General features: G+C 37.6%; 1 protein-coding gene across 1 annotated transcript in view; it reads right to left on the reverse strand.

The window, feature by feature from the left end:
• LOC150088162 (uncharacterized) overlaps positions 1-17,914 on the reverse strand; it is a 263,728-nt gene that overhangs the window by 117,947 nt on the left and 127,867 nt on the right. The window contains exons 5-7 of the mRNA XM_090370052.1: positions 16,478-16,668; positions 14,039-14,108; positions 9,738-9,881 (exon numbers count right to left, since the gene is read on the reverse strand). Coding sequence (XP_090226178.1) covers positions 9,738-9,881; positions 14,039-14,108; positions 16,478-16,668 — 405 coding nt within the window. The remainder of the gene's footprint in view (positions 1-9,737; positions 9,882-14,038; positions 14,109-16,477; positions 16,669-17,914) is intronic.

Below are 17,914 nucleotides of genomic sequence, written 5' to 3' on the forward strand. Positions count from 1 at the left end.
TACAGGTTTAATTTGAAGTAGTTTATTATGAATTTGTGCTTGCCATTGAAGAGTCCAGTGACCTTTACATATACTTTGTATATATTCATTTTATAATCAGTGAATGGTACTAGGGAATTCATTGGGGCTGCTCTGGATGGATGCTTGGCAGCATCATCCGCAATTTCATTTTCTGGTATTCCAGTACGGACTGGTACCCAGAAGAAGATAACCTTTTGTTAATGCTCTGAGACATATCAACTCTGTTCTAATGAGCTTTAATAACAGGTGAGTAGGTGGGGGGTTGCTTTGCAAGGCTAATAAGGAACTTTGCAAGTCTGTGTATATTATGCTCTTTTGAATTGACACATGGAAAATATTTTCTATAGCAAGCTTTATGAGATAATTCAGTCATGTAACTACTGCACTGTTGGAAGAGATAGAGAAATGGTAGTACCAGGGAGTACTACTGCTGCACCCGATCCACTCTCAGACTTCGATCCATCTGTATGTATTTTAGCGAAGTCAGGATAACATTGCACATACTCAATGTGTAAATGTTGGATATTAATATTCGATCAAGTGTTTATCCCACAAGTGGAAATAATTGTTACAAGATGGCATGATGACTGACCATGGAGGGTTGGAATCTATAGGATCTTGCAAGATTTTATTCAAGTGTATATCCCAATCTTCTGCTAGTTGCTTTAGCCTAATACCAGCAGGCCGAACTGTTTGTGGTTTGTTTCTATAAAAGGTCAAACTGTGGATTAGAAAGTATTGCCTAATTAGGATGGGTCATCTGGCTATGGATCTTGGGTGCATAGTTCAGCAGCAACATCTTTCTCCTGATATTCAGGGGAGGTTCATGGGCTTCAACATGTAAACTTTGCACTGGAGATGTTCTGAATGCACCTAGTGCTGTTCTGAGAGCTGAACGTTGAATAGGGTTGAGGCGAGATAAATAACATTCCTTGCAGAGTCAAAGACAGGCGTGCCGTAATCCAGTCGTGATCTGATTATGGTTCTATATAAATGAAGCAGGCTGTAACGATCTGCTCCCCATGTTGTGGCTGATAAGACTGAGTATGTTCAGCTTTTTTTGACAAGTAGTTCAGAGATGTTCAATGTGCTTTTGGAAATTTAACTTAACTGTCAAAGAACAATCCTATTGGACGAATACTATCAGCTATGGGAAGAGGATAGTTATTCAAGTGGAGCTCGGGTTCAGAATGCATATTACAGAAGTGAATAATCGTCTGGTACAGAAGTGAATGGCAGTAGATTTCTTGCTTGATAGTCTATAACCATTTTGTGTCAGGTTGCGATTGATTGATATTTGTAGTTGCCATTCAATATAATGCATGTTTTGAGAATGACAAGAAATTGTGAGATCGTTCGCAAAAAGGTATGAATCCACAGTTTTTGGAATGAGTTCAATTATGATTCATTCTCATTGCAAACAAGGTGGCGCTGAGAACAGACCCGTGTGGAATTCCATCTCTGTTGAAGGAAATTTCAGATAAAATATGGTAAATTACCTCTCAGGCCAAGAGAATGTAGATCCTTTAAGATGCCAAAACACCACGTAGTGTCAAAGGCTTTCTCAATGTCAAGACCGACCATGACGAGATGTTCCTTTTTGATGAAAGCATTTGATATTTGTCTTGGCTTTGATCATGAGATCCAATGAAGATCGGTTTTTCTGGATTCCAAATTGTTTGTTATTTATCAAGTTTTGAGACTCGAGGAACCAAGTGAGATGGCGATGTATCATTTTCTCAAGAGTTTTGCTGAGACAGCTGGTGAGGAATATCAGCCTGTAATTTTGAGGAACAGAATGATCTTTACCAGGTTTTGCAATCGGTAGTACATAAGAATGACGCCAGGAACTTGGGAAGGTATGATCAGAAAAAATTCGATTGTAAAATATGAGACGCGAAGAGAGTGAGCTTTGATCCAGATTTCGGAGCATTACATAATATATCCCATCAGGGCCAGCAGCACTGTTTCTTGAGTTGGTAAGAGATTGCTGTAGCTCAAACATGGTAAATGGTTGATTATAAGATAAAGCAGAATTTTCAGTGAAATTCAGTCTGGATTTCTCTGTAGCGGTTTTACGTTTTTGAAATGACTGATCATAAGCGTTACAAGAAGACAACAGAGAAAATACAATTCCCAGTGCCTTTGATATATCTGTGGGACTAGAGAGCTCTTTGTCCATTCCATTTCAGTAGTGGGGTGGATAAAGGAGCAAATTTACTGTTCAAACATTTTATTTTTCTCCAGATTAATCTAATATTGGTATTTTTATTAACTGATGAGGCGAATTTAATCCAATTTTTTTTTTTTCTTGCTTTGCGTCTGATATGGCGAGCTTTGGCTCTAAGCCGTTTATAGTTAATAAGACTGGAGGTGGTAGGATGTTTGTGGAAAAGGTTCCATGCTTTCTCGTTTTTTGCATTGTTGCAATCTTCATTCCACCAGTAATTTATTTTTCGTCTATTTCTTACTTGATATTGAGGAATGGCAGCGGATGTGGCTGTCAGCATTTGATTCATGATGTGCTTGGTAACACTGTTAATGGAACCGGACTGAATGATTTTGTTGTAAAATGAGATGTGCATTCTGTATTTTGTCCAGTCAGCCCTTGAAAATTTCCATTTAGTTGGATTTTCTTTTGGAAAGGAATAAGATGTTTGAATTTTGCCGAATAACAAATAATGATCGTTGCTATAAGGATCACTCAGAGATACCCAATCTATACTTGGAAAGAGGATTGGGGAACAAATGGAAAGGTCTATTGCAGATGCTGAACCTGTAGGGAGATGCACATATGTATGAAACCCAGTATTTAATAATGTTCAATTCTGTCTATCAATCAGCATTTCGATAAGCTTACCTCATCTGTCTGAGGTAGGGGAACCCATAATGGATGATGTGCATTAAAGTCTCCTAATAAACAAACAGAGATGGTAACTGCATAACAAGATCTTCGAGTTCCTGAATAGTATTTTGATGATTTGGGGGAAGATAAGTTGAAACCAATGCCAGAGTAATACCATTAACAACAAGTGTGGCAACAGCTTCTAAGGATGCTTGTAATGGAATGCGTCTGGGGGAGGGGATGCTTGACTCCACAAGTATCGTTACTCCTCCATGAGCGCTATTAGTGTCAGCCCTGTCTTGCTTGAATACAGTGTAGTTTTTGATTGAAACTGAGACCAGAGATGTCAAATTAGTTTCTTGCAAGCACATTGCAAGAGGTTTGTAGTGGTGAATTAATTCATGTATATCATCTATGTTACTGTGAAGACCTCTACAGTTCCACTGGATAATATGTTCCATCCTTTTGTTTTGCAAAAGGAAGATGAATCTGTTTACTTTTTATGCGTGGGTTGTTTATAAACAGTCAGGTTTAGATTTTTCTTTTCTGGGAAAATTGAGGCATCCTGATTCATTTTCATCTTCCATATCACCATCTGCATGTAATTCAAGAAAACCTTGGTTGGGCATATCATCAGTATCCATGATTGTTGGTTGTGGTTGTTTCACCTCCAAAGGATCTGATTTATGCAATTTTTCTGCCATTTTACTGTGGGTTAAGTTTTGAATTGGAATTGAGTGGTGTATTATTACTTTGGTCTTAGCTGTGATTCAGATGTAGGCTGAGTCAATAGTACTGATCGAGCCCAGTCAGCGATCGATTTGTTGGGAGAGACTGACACTTCTGTCTGACATGCTACTGATTTGTGACTATGGGTAGCCGAAACGCAAGTGGTTTTTGGCATGCTTGATTTTACTCTTCTTCTAGCTTCTTGATTTTGTATTTCTGTATTTTTTTTCCTAACTTCCAGAGATCACAATCTTTGGAGTAAACTGGATGATTGCCTTTGCAATTAGGACACTACGGAGTTTGTGTCTTGCATTCAGATTGAGTATGAGTTTTGCAACCGCAGTTTGGACATGTTGCATCTCCATAGCATGCTGTCTGGGAGTGACCAAATTTCTGACATTTGTAGCATCTTAGAAGGTTTGGGATAAAGGGCCAAACATAGAGTTTAAATAACCTGATTGACTGAGAATGGCAGATTCGGTGAACTGGAGATTAAAATTATGCTACGTGTTGGGACCAAGGTGCCATCTTTTCTTTCATGAATTGCATTTTGATCCTTTAGTTCCTGGATTATTTCTTCCTCGGAAACATTTAACAGGTCCCATTCACTGATCACTCCCTTGGAATAATTCGGGGTGTTATGTGGAGTGACTTGAATTGGAATTCCACTTAAAGATGTAAGTCTTAACAGTAGGTCGGAGTGTCTTGGGTGAGAGGTCTATTAGCAAGTCACTAGATTGAAGACATTTCACCATTTTTGGAGATGCTGCTGCATTTTCAAGACATCGTTGTATGATGAAAGGGGAGAGATTGCTGACAGGTTGTCAAGACAGAGAATGGATGATCAGGAAAGCTGGAGGTTCCTGCTTGTTTGCATCCTTCTTTAGTCTTTTTGACAGCAATAAGTCATGATCTGTGTGGTACTACACTTAAGGTGGTAGAAAATGAAGAAGTCTTGGGAGTAATTGTGCAGTCAGATATGAAGTTTTCTGAGCAATGCAGATAGGCTGCCAGGGCAGGTCATGGGGTTTTGTCAATGATATATAGGAATTTTGTTGCAGGGAAAAGAAGGTGATTGTTCCTCTGTATAAGGCCTTGAGTACTGCGTACAGGTCTGGAGGCCTCATTTTAGGAAGGATGTAGATTTGCTTGAGCATGTACAGAGAAGGGCAACAAGATTGGTGAGGGGAATGAAGGGATCCTCTTACCAAGAGAGGTTTAAGTTCTGCAAATTGCAGCAGCTGGAGACTAGGCACCTGTGCGGTGATCTGATTGAGGTGTATAAGGCCTTGAATGAATTGAGCACGCTGAATTCTGATGGGATCCTTCCACTTGTTCAGATTACGAACCTAAGGGGACATAAATTCAAATTAAGAAAACACAGATGTAGAATAGATGTGCGGAAATTTGCCTTTAACCAGCGGGTGGTTAATTGCTGGAACAAACTTCCATCTGTCGTTGTGGAAGTTGATAGGTTAAATAAATTTAAGGAGGAACTGGACAGGCATTTGGAGGGAATGGTTTGATTTTTTTTTTTTTTGGCTGATGCTGCATAAGCTCATAACACTTGCTTTCTTGCATCACATGCCACTACTACTACTACCAGTTTCATGGTTGTCATGTTGAGAGCTCTTTGACTCTAATCGTGGAAAGTCATTAGTGTCCATGTTTACTCCTTTTAGCCCTGGGAGAGGGACTTGCTTCTCCCAGGTTACTGGCCCCAGCCACGTGGAGGCAGGAGCGGTGCCACCAGTGACCAAGTGGTTATTAAGGTTAGTAGAGTAAGTTAGTATTATTTAATATAAATACTAAAAAAAGAAATGTAGATTCCCTTTCAGGGTTCTTACATCACACTTTTTAGTAAAAAAACTACTTTAAGTGAACAAAACAGAAGAAAATTGCACAACAAAAATAAAACTGTCACTTTCAAAGATCACTATAAATTGCAGAGAAAAATTGCTTGTCACTATCGCTTGGCACTCGGGGGCCTTGTTCTGAGTACTTGTCATCTCTTGTCTCAACAAGGATGTTGCCAGAACAAAGCCATTTTACTGATTTTGGTGAGCCTGAAGGGCTAGCCCTGCTAGCTCTTCCAATCCCTCTTTCACTGGTGGATTAATAATCAGGTAATGCAAGATGTTACCTGAGGGTAACTCCCCTCACTAGGTAACATCTTGATATATCTGCACTGTCACTGGCCTGATTTCTGTCCCTCGGACCATGAGGGTAAGGGCATAGCATTGACATGGCCGAATGATCTTGGGCGAGTCATCCTAGAATCACCAGCCTCGTTGAAGTAGAGCAAAAGCTAAAGTGGTGTGTTGAAGCTGCCCCTCCCCAAACATCAGGAATGCCCTTTTCAAGCTTCCACTAGTCACACTGTGCAGCAAACATGTCAGATTCCTAGGGTGTTAATGGAACCTAGGCTGAAGGGAATTAATTCCAGTGATGCTAATCTGGAGCACTAGCACCATCACTGGGAGGTTCCCTTAACGTACACAGGTGTCAAGATTGACTGGGAGGGGGGAAGGTACCAGCTTTTGCAGTATTTGGCAAGTTTGACATATTAAAAGGTAAGAATCATGCAGTGTGTTGGAACCAGATTACCATCTTCTCCTATAATTCTCTTGGCCTGCATACTTTTCTCTGCATCATACTCTTCATCTGTTACATTGAGCAGGTCCCATTTGGAGACAACACCCTTCGACATATTGAGGTTTGCATGGGGTAAGATTTTAAAAGTAATTTGCCCAAATGTTGTAAGCTGTAGCAATAATTCTGAATATCCAGATTGTGTTATTTCTACCACCAGCAAATCTCCTGACTGTACCCTTTTCACTATTTTGGGTGATCAAGAAGTATTTTCTCTATATATATATATATATATATATACATATATATATACATATATTTTTTTTTTTTTATGTGAACCCCAAAACAAGAGGTATTAGAACCTATAGTACTTAGTACCGTGCTTGGGTTGGAGGTTGAGAAGACGAAAGAAGATATTTGTTGACACTGGACTTGAACTTCTGTAGATTGTAATTTTCAGGAAATACGTATGAAGGAAGGTTGGCCAAGAAAACGGCAGTTGAACGAATAAATGAGGAAGATGAAAAGTTGGTTCTGTGAGTTTGAAGTTGGACAGTAAATGTATGTTGGCTGCATGTGTTCGGACTGTTTTGAAAGAGAGAGCGGGAATTATAGAAGCCAATTCAGAAGAACAGTGCCAGTGGAAGTATCTGTAGAAGAGGCATGCAGCAGAAAAAGTACGTCTATGAGAAAGCGAGTGGAGAGACTGTTAGAGATGAATCATTAATTAACCTAGAAGAAGGATTGTATCATTAATTAACCCTACTTAGAAGGGTTGTTTGTGAGAAAAAGATCAAACGTATTGGCTGTATGATTAGGATTGTCCGGTATTCTTGTAGGTAAATGAACAATCTGTGCTAGGTCATTAGTAATTGGAAAAGCCTCAGCATCTCGACCTGCTGGGTCGGTGTGACTAGAAAACGGAAGCCAGCTGGAGTTGTGAACATTAAAATCACCAAGGAAAATTACCTCACTGTTAGGAAAGTTGGACTGAAGAAAGTCAAGTTGCAAAGAGAGGAAGTCAAAGAGCTCCAAGTGATTAGTGGAGTTGGGAGAACGGTAGAGACAACAGATGAATTTGACACAATGAGGGACCACCAAATACGGAGGATGTGGAAAGGTCAGGGAATGACCACCGCATATCCCGGAGCAATATGGCCTTAGTTGCTAATGCTCCTAAAAACCAAATAACACAATGAGGTAGAGAGATTTTAAACCAAGCATGTTTATATAGCTATATAAACCAAGCATGTTTATATAGCGCAGGCTTGACACACATGCCATTTCTTTTTTCAATCCTTGTTACTGGCCCACTGCAGGGAGTCAGGAGCAGTGCTTCTGGGTGGTCAAGTATAGGAATTAATATTAATTTTCTTTAATTAATAGGAATTAAAGAAAAAGGTGGTTTTCTTTCTGGGCTCTATTCTTATGGCATTTAAAGTAGTAAAATGCCACTTAAATGAAAGATTTATAACTATAGGAGAAAACAAAGGAACTATCAGTCACTGTAAAGCAAATGCTTTTTAAGTGAGCAATGATCACTTGGCTATGAAAATATTTGGCATCCAGGGCCTGTATAAACCATATGAATGCGCACGTAAGTGGATTGAGCAGATCAAAAGAACATGCAACACATCTCCTTGATAGTGGAATATCTTTTAACCTGCCTACCTGAAGTTTAAGCTATTTCTTGCCTCTACCAGAACAGTGGATAACTTCCACCCATACAGCTAAGTTTTTAATTACCGTATTTCCCCATGGATAAGACGCACCTTAATTTTGGGGCCCGAAATTTGGAAAAAAAAAAAAAAAAAATGTATTTCATAAAGTTATTGAACTCAAGTTTTATTCATCATAAAATTCATACAACTCATCACTGTCAAAACTCTCATCCATTAGCTTGTCCTCGTCTGTGTCTGATGACAAATCACTGTCTTCATATATTGCCTCGTCCTCAGTTCCATCTATGGCATTTGAAATTCCACACTTCTAAAATGACTTGACAATGATCTCAATCTTGATATTATCCCAGGATCTTTTCACCCAGGTACAAAAACTTCTCCTATAGTTGGTTTCTGCTGGTGTCAAATTGCCCCCAGAAGACTTCATCCATTGGTTCCATTCATCTCTCATGTCAGCTTTGAAGGTTTTGTTAATGCTGACATCAAGTGGCTGGAGCTGGGATGTCAAGGTATAACGGCAAGTTTTGTTTTTTGCTCTGCAGCAATCTTCTTTGTATTTTTTGTTATGTGTACCCTGAACTGATCAAGCACCAATAGGGTAGGTTTGTGTAAGAGCCCACCTGATCTCCTGCTCCAAACTTTCTCAAACCAGATCTTCATCCCATCCTGATCCATCCAACCCTTGTCATGAATGTGAACAATCACTCCTCAAGGAATGTCTTCTTTTGGCATTGTTTTGCGTTTGAAAATCAGCATAGGAGGCAGCTTAGTTCCGTCGGCACAACAAGCTAGAACAACTGTATAATGGCTCTTTTCATGTCCACTTGTCTTCACAGTTACAGCTTTCACCCCCTTCTTATCAACAGTTCTGTTACTTGGGACATCAAATTGAAGGGGGGACTTCGTCCATATTTGCAATCTGTCCCAACTCAAACTGATGTGTCTTCCAACATTGAATGACAAAACGATGAAATTCAAGGACCTTCTGCTCATAGCTTTCAGGCATCTTTTGGGCAAGTCTGGTGCATGTACGGATGCTTAGTCCATTCCGTTTCATGAACCTCAAATAGCACCAATTGTGTCCTCCTTTGAAATCAGTAACTTCTTTTTCATCAGCAATTCTTCTTGCCTCATGCTGAACCATCTTTGTGGACACAGGAATTCCAATTGCCCTTTGCTCCTCAATCCATATCTTCAATTCACTCTCTAAATCAGGCCATTTTGCTGCCTTTCCTTTAATGGCCTTCTTCTGACTCTACGTTTTCAGTAGGGTTTCTTCTTCCCGTAGCCAGTCTCTGATTGTTTTCGCAGTTGGAGGAGGACCAAACTTACGTTCAGCAGCATGATTTCCATTCACTTTTGCAAACTGGATCACTTTTAACTTGAATTCAGCACTGAACGAAAATCTTTTCTGAGCCATTTCTGGGCAGAACGTGGCAAAACGTAACCTAATATACCAGTAACAGGTGCGAAACAATGATCGCAAAGACAACAAGCGTGAAAAAGCGGGAAATGCAAGTAAAAAAAAAAATCTACAACCACTGTATAAGACGCACCCAATTTTTAGACCACAAATTTTTCGAAAAAAGGTGCATCTTATACATGGGGAAATACTGTAAGTTTTTTCTTATGCCACAGCTAGCTAATTAAAATTTAGCTTATTTTGATGAAAGAATTTGAATGATTAAGGTTTCCAAAGATAAATACATCCTACAACATTGTTATTAAGCTACTTATGAATAACAAATAATGTTATTAAGACTACCAATAAATAACAAATTTATCAATTATTCCCTTAAAGTTTGCTATAAAAAAGAGCCCATTCATTTTAAAAATGTACTGTATGCAAGTAATTAATTTAAGCCCACCTGAGTCTACAGAACTCAGCCCAATCATTTTTACGTATTCACATGATGCAACTTCATCCTCTGTCTGATAGTTATGTTTTGAAGCCACAGGAACTGGAAAGTTAAGTGGAACATCATAAAAAGTTTCTGAAGCATTCTGAAGTTCTGCAAGAAAAAAATACCATTTTATTGCCAAAATAAAAAATAAGATTTTCACTTATGAAAAACAAAGCATTAAAGTTAAACATAAGAAAAGCACCTGGGGTGGATGGGATCTATCCAGTTATATTAAAGGAGCTGGCAAAGCAACTAAGCAAACCCTTAGCCATAATTATGAGAGCATCCTTGGACTCGGGGGAGGTTCCCACGGACTGGAGATGTGCAAATGTATCCCCAATTCACAAAGGGGGGATCGAAGGGTGACACGAGTATTTACAGACCAGTTAGTTTAACTTCTGTTCCGGGTAAAATAATGGAGTCACTAGTTAAAGATGCATTGCAGGATCATCTAGACAAGACTGCAGCAATAATTCAGACACAGCGTGGGTTTGTTAAGGGAAAGTCTTGCTTGACAAATTTGATAGGATATTATGATGTGATTACAAAGGAACTGGATGCAAAAAATAATTTTGATATCATATATTTGGATTTCAGGAAAGCTTTTGACACTGTTGCACATGAAAGACTATTGTACAAATTGGAGCAGAATGGTATTAAGGGTAAGTTGCTACAATGGATAAAAGGATGGTTAAGTGGGAGAAGACAGAGGGTGGTAATCAATGGGTGCTGCTCTTCGTGGACTAATGTTATTAGTGGAGTCCCACAGGGTTCAGTGTTGGGTCCACTGTTGTTTTGTATATTTATCAATGATATTGAAAACCTTTGAGATAGCTTAGGAATTGGCTCAATCCTCACTGCACTCTACAATGGATTAAACTTTGTGGTGGCATGTGACTGATGGTGGTTTCTGCACCTATTTCAACTTTTCTTTCTGTGCAACTAACCAACTGCAGTTGGTTAGTCCTTTAGTGATGCATTGGCTAGAACTCTTTATGGATACAGTGAGTTCTAGTGTACTATGGCCAGGGAAGGACACTAGAATCCAATGTTTATGGTTACTTTATATGCTAAAATATTTTGCTTTGGAACGTGCAGAGTTTCATAGTTTCTTATTGAAAAACAGTCCTACTGATATGTATTGTAGTTTGTCTATTCTGTAGGCTGTAGATCAGTTTACTGCTGTTTGTTTGTAGGCTTTATGGCACAAGGACAGCAAGGCCATAATGCATCTAACTATGGTGACAGTTTACTGCAGTCAATGATTGGAATATATCATCTCTGTTCTCCAAACACTCCTTTGAGAGTATATTGTCTCTGTGTGTGTTTTAATTAGTGAATCAAAAGCCTGTTTACAGTTTCTTGCAAAATATAGCCACTAGCACATTAAAACCTTTAGCTGGCATACAGCCTAGAACTACATCTCTTGGAAACAAAAGCAAACTGGTTTGTATTATCTGCAGGAGCAAGGCAAAAGATATATAGTGGTATACATCATATACTTACCACCTTTTCCAACAGAATAGCATACATCCTTGCCTTTTGATTAATACATACATAATAAAAATTCAGGATAATTTACAGACATAAATTAGTGCAAATGCATCACGTCTGTACGCAACAAATTAACAAAAGCTATTACAGTGGCATCAATTTCATTACATCTCATTGTTAATGCCTTCACAACAAGTTGCCTATTCAGTTGTACTTAGAACAGAGAAAATATTTTCTCTATATAGAAAACTATTTTTAGTTATTCTCAGTGGATACCACCACCCAGACTGCAATTTGAGGGCTCTTTCCTTTCAGTGGGTGGATAGGTACACTGATGGTATAACAGCTCAGTCCAGTTGTGAAATTAAGACCACAAGGAGAGATACCAAATGGTTTTTAGTAGTTTAACCCCTTCATGGATTATCCCGATGTATCTCGTTTTTAGTTTTAAAAGTTATTTGGAACTACACGAGAAATATCTCGGGATATAATACCCGAAGCAAACAATAATACCTCCAAATTTAGGACTGAAACATTTTCTCTGGCATTTATCTGGCTAATTTTGCATTAGGCAGGTAAATCCGAGTTGTCTCCGAATTTTCTTACACCTTGGCAGCAAAAGACTGGCTTTAGTTTTACTTATTTTGTACAGCAATGTGAGAACAGTAGCGTGCATTCTTGTGCCACCAGTAAGCAAAATATAGTTTGCCGTCCTATATGCAGAATACTGAACCCACGAAAATAATTCACAAAAACAATATCGAAAAATATTTCGGCATCCTCTTGAACTGACACCCATAAGTTACGCTTGCAAAATATAGATTTTTGCACTTGATTTTTTTAGTTTATTTATATAATGAGTAATACCCGAAGTAATTCGGGTATTACTCATTCTGTCCCTTTCTTTTAGGTCAAGCACTAATTTATTAAAAAAATCTGTATAATTTGCACACTTTTTGGCATACACGAGATAACTCTGGTTAGCCCAAATGGATTAATTACTCCCATGTATTTTCTATGAAAAAATTAATAAAAAATACAAAAAACTATACGAGTATTTGCATGATGTATACTTTTAATCTGTAAAAAAAAAAAAAAAAAGAAGAAAAAGTCTATCCATTATGGCACATTTTTCGGAAAAAAAAAAAAAAAAAATGTTCTGGGAAGGGGTTAATACTTAATAAAAATTCATGGCAAAATCCTCACTGTAGGAAAATTTATAGATATATAAGTTAGTCTAAAAGCATCATGTCTATATACAGTAAATTAACCGATATTATAGTGGCATAATTTCCTTACATCTCATATTGTGAACGTCTTCATAACAAGTTGCTTATTCGGTTATATTTCCCTGCTGCTAAGTAATGCTTCCCCAACAGAGAAGACTATTAATACTTATTCTTAGTGGATACCATCACTCAGATGACTGTTTCAGGGCTATTTGGTCCTTCATTGGTTCCCACTAAGAAAAAGTAACAATAGCCTTTTCTATTGGGGAAGCATTACTTATTCAAACGTAAAGCCAAATAGGCAACTCATTGTGAAGGCATTCACAATATGAGATGAAATAATCAACATGATTAAATGCCACTATAATAACTTCAATTAATTTACTGCATATGGGTATGATGAATTTTCATCAACTTATTTGTCTGTTAATTACATACAGTATAGTATACCCAGCAGTTTTCTAGTATACCACTTCACTATTTTTAAGATTACAGCCCTACACATAGGATGAACTTGATGTTATGCAGGAATTTAACCAATTTTGGGTATAGTAGAAAGATCATTTGACTTCCAAAAGGATTTGGTTTCCAAGTTCTGGGTTTATCCTTTGGAAAGAAAGGATGCTGGCCTGTGTCCTTTTCTTCTTCTATGAGAGTTCCAAGACCAGGTTTTCAGATACCTCCTTGACTACAACGTACATTTTTTTTTCCCCTTGGGTTTCAGGTAGCTCTTCAGCTTTTTTTTCCCCCCCAGCTTTCCTTTACTTTTTTGTAGTGGTAGAATGCTAGAATATATCAATACAGAAGTGTCAGCTCACTACATTTCTTCAGCAGATTTTTGAGAACACTAAGTTAATCAGCAATGGAAATAAATGACTAAGTGGAACAGTTTTTTTTAGTTTGGGTTCTGACAAAATAGATTTTGTGGCTGAACATCTCGTAATATTGTGTTCTTTTGTGCTACTTTAAATGATGCAAGAGCGACAATAGGCCATTTACAATTTTATTCTTATTCTTTCACTAGTATGGCAACAAATTTGTAATATGTTTGCTAATCAAGAAATAAAACAAGTTTCATTTTTTTTAAGTAAGTAGGTTTTTTCAAACATATAAAAAAAATAACTTTTTCTTAACCTAGGTAAAATTGAGCATCTGTTGCCAGTTCATGTGGTGCTAGATATGATATGTACTATGTCTGTACAACTGTGTGTTTATGGTAAAATTTGTATATGTAGCGTTAGCTTGTCAGCTGAAAAACCTGGAGTAGCTCAAAGAGGAATCCTCCTCCTACTTCAGCATGTAAAGCTAAATTTAAGAAGCCATTAATAAGAGTCCTTTAATAATTCCTCCAGTCTACCAACAGGACCCTCTCCAAATGAGTGACAAGAGATAACCCCACTATGCTGTCACAGGAATCATTTGTTACATAAATAACCAAACATTCTATTATGTTATCAAAGGAGCAACCACCATATTCAAAAGGTTACTATTCAAATGTTTAGAATACATTTAACTAAAAATTTTAAAAAAATTAGAAAATACCATTAACAACTGGCAGTTGTTTATTCATCTTGTTTCCTATATTATTCTTCTGACGAGCTTCTATAACTTTCTGAAAAAAAGAGAAAGTAAAAAACAATACTTCATAGTTAATACTACATAAATTATTAAATAAAAGTAATAATTTTAATGATAGTAGCAATTTTTGTGCCTATTCAAAATCTCAATCTCTCCCCTACAATGTGCCAAACAATTAGTATTGACAATTAAATATTTTCTATTTGTATTCCAGGACATGCACAAGGTCAGGAGTGTTCACAAGATATAGAGAATACAAGAAACATTGCATTACTGAGTAGTTGCACAGGCTTAAACCACAGTCATTCAAGCTTGTTTGTTTGTAGGCTTTATGGCACAAGGGTAACAAGGCCATAATGAGTCTCACTATGGTTATGTTAAATACATAGTTATATCTGTATAGATGTTATTCAAGTTTATACTGCATTGTACAATTTTATTTGTTTGAGGAAACTAATAATTGATCACATGTTGCATATCTGCTAGGAGGTCAGAAATGCTGAAAGAGGTGTTTGTCGTGGAAAATACCTTAGCCATAATAATGGCTAAGCTATTTTAGCCTCCCTTGACTAAGAATGCTCCCATAATTATAGGAGCATTCTTAGAGTTAAGAGAGGTCCTTGTGGACTGGAGATGTGCAAATGTATCCCCCAATTCAAAGGGGGGAGGCGCAAAGGGTGACAAATAATTACAGACCTTTTAGTTTAACTTCTGTTCAGGGGGGAAAAAAATGGAGTCACTGGTTGAAGAGGTGATACAGGATCACCAAGACAAGACTGCAGTAATAGTTCAGACACAGCATAGGTTTGTTAAAGGGAAGTCTTGTCTGACCAATTTGATTAGATACTATGATGTTGTCACAGAGGAACTGGATGCAAAAAATAATTTTGATATCATATACTTGGATTTCAAGTAAGCTTTTGATACTGTTGCACATGGAAGACTGCTGTAAAAATTGGAGCAGTGTGGCATTAAGGGCAAGTTGATGCAATGGATAAAGGGATGATTGAGTGGGAGATGGCAGAGTGGTAATAAATGGAAACTGCTCTATGTGGACTAAAGTTATTAGTGAAGGAAGTCCCCCAGGGTTCGTTGTCGGGCCCATTGTTTTGTGTATTTATCAATGATACTGATGAAGGTATATCAGGCTTAATGTCCAAGTTTGCAGATGATACAAAGGTTGGCATGGTTGTTAATGACAGTAAAGACAGTATGCTACTGCAACAGGAACTAGAAAAGTTAGGCAGATGGGCTGAGAAGTGGCAACTGAAGTTTAACATTGACAAATGCAAAGTACTGCATTTGGATAGCAGTAACCCAAGAGAAATGTACTAACTGTGTGTTACTACACTCAGGGAGGTGGAGAATGAAAAAGACATGGAGGTAATTGTACAGTCGGATATGAAATTCTCTGAGCAGCAGACGAGCTGCCAGAGCAGGTCATGGAGTTTTGTCAATGATATATAGGAATTTTGCAGGCAGAGACAAGGTGATTATCCCTTTGTATAAGGCAATGGTCAAGCCACACTGAGTACTGCGTACAGGTCTGTAGGAGTAATTTTAAGAAGGATGTAGAGTTGCTAGAACGAGTGCAGAGAAGGGCAACAAGATTGGTGAGAGGAACAAAGGGGTGTGCCTACGAAGAAAGGTTTAAGTTCTGCAAGTTGCAGCATCTGGAGACTAGGCACCTGCGAGGTGATCTGATTGAGGTGTATAAGGCCTTGAATAGTTTGAGCAGGCTCAATGCTGACAGGATACTGCCACTTGCTGAGACTAAGAACCTGAGGGAGCATAGATTCAAATTGAGGAAAGACAGTTGTAGAATAGATGGGCAGAAGTTTGCCTTGCCTTTAGCCAGCAGGTAGTCGATTGCTGGAACAGACTTTCATCTGTTGTTGTGGAAGTTGATAACTTAAATAAATTTAAGGCCGAACTAGACAAACATTTGGAGTGACTGGACGGGTGAAATGGGAAGGTTTTTTTTTGTTATTTTTTGCTGATGCTGTATAAAGCTTGCTTTCTTGCAACATATGTCTCAACTAATGCATGTGTGTTGGAGCCTATTAAAAAATTAACAAATTAATGTTCCAGGTTCTCCACTGGCCATTGTCTTGTAAGCTGAGAAATCCTGCCTGTAACGTCCTTTTTTTTTCTTTTCTTTCCTCTTTTGTTGTTTATAAAAAAATTTAATGTAAATTTCAGATCTGCATTTTAGATTACTTTAAGGGGACTACTACATTTTACAGCAATATTTTATATTAAATATATATTTAATTTTTAGTTTTACTCCCGAATTATAAAAAAAAAAGATGATTAATGTTAGGTTTTCTAATAATTTAATCATATTCTTAACAGATCGTGACATTTATTTTCACATCAACAAAGGTATAGTATAACAAACACCTGAAAATCTTCTAACGTTCCAGCAATGTCATTGTGACCTGAATGATTAGCTAACTGTGCTGGAATGAGTCCTCTCGCATTTCTTAATCGACATGCATAACCTGCTCCTGGACACTGAAGTATTTGTGATGTTAGCTCACGAAGTCCATAGCGAGCAGCAAAGTGGAGCATAGTTGGCAATTCTTCCTCACCTAAACAATATAAATTATTGTTTAGTTCACTGCTAGGTCACATGTAAATAAACTGAAACTGACAGAATATGCTCTAAATGTGCTCACACATCAACAAACTAATGTATAAAACAAAAATATTTTTATATACAATATCTACCTTTCTCAGTACAGTCTTTCTCTGACATGCATTCCAAGACTTATTACATAAGTCTATTTTTATGTAACTCGGGAATGACTAATGAAACATTGCTACTATATGCCTGATATGCCAAAGTTACAAAAACCACATAATATCCTCAGAAGAATGAAGAAAAATAGTTATATATTTTAATTAGTTCAATTAAAAATTTTATCTGTGTAAGTGGCCAGAGTGGCACATAGGAAAAAAACACATAAGGAAAAAAAAATGCATGTTATTGTACTTTAAAAACTGATACTGTATGTATTTCATATGTCGTGTAGGCTTTATATGGGCCACTAAAGGAATCAAAAATCAAAGTGTATATACTTAAGAAAATTGGTCTAAACTACACAATAAATCAATGTCAATACACTTCAGGCGATTAACTGAAGGAAACTTAAAACAAACCTGAAGCATTAATAAGACAGGCTGAGTAGAAGTCAGGGAGGTAGTACGTGATATGAACTCTTCGATCTTCCTGTTTTGTAAGCTTTTTTATCTCTTCATAAATATTGCAATAAGTCGATAAGTTAACCTTGAACTTTTCTTTCTATTTTCAAGAAACATTCAGTGTTTACGTGCACTCCATCAAACAGAGAGACCTTCCTGATTTTTATGAAACGCTTCTGCCATTTCCTTTAATTTGAACTGCTTCTTGGGTTGCTGCAATTCCTCAACAGGTTCGGCTCTCCCTTTCTCCTCAACTCTTTGCACATTCAACTGAGCTAGGTCTTCTGTTTTAAATCTTCCCTTCTTCATCCACAAGCTTGTCTACATCTTCATCCTCCAAGACAAGCTGCAACTCCTGGGCTAAGTTTACAATTTCTTTGGTAACACATCAGCTCATCTTTGTTGAAGCCTTCATTGTTAATTTTGCAATGTTTTAGAAGTTTTTTCCAAACTCCACTCACAAGTTGTTGTCACATCATTCCAGGCCTTGAAATGTTGTGTATTCCATTAAGGATACTAAATGTCTTCCAAAATTGCCGCAGATCCATCTTACCTTGCTCTGTTGCATTTACAGCTTCAGAAAACGTTGTCTGTATGTATAAAGCTTTGAATGCCTGGATAACTCCCTGATCC

Source organism: Mastigoproctus giganteus, chromosome 3 (genome assembly GCF_048544385.1).
Source record: "Mastigoproctus giganteus isolate SK-2022 chromosome 3, ASM4854438v1, whole genome shotgun sequence".
Taxonomy (NCBI): domain Eukaryota; kingdom Metazoa; phylum Arthropoda; class Arachnida; order Uropygi; family Thelyphonidae; genus Mastigoproctus; species Mastigoproctus giganteus.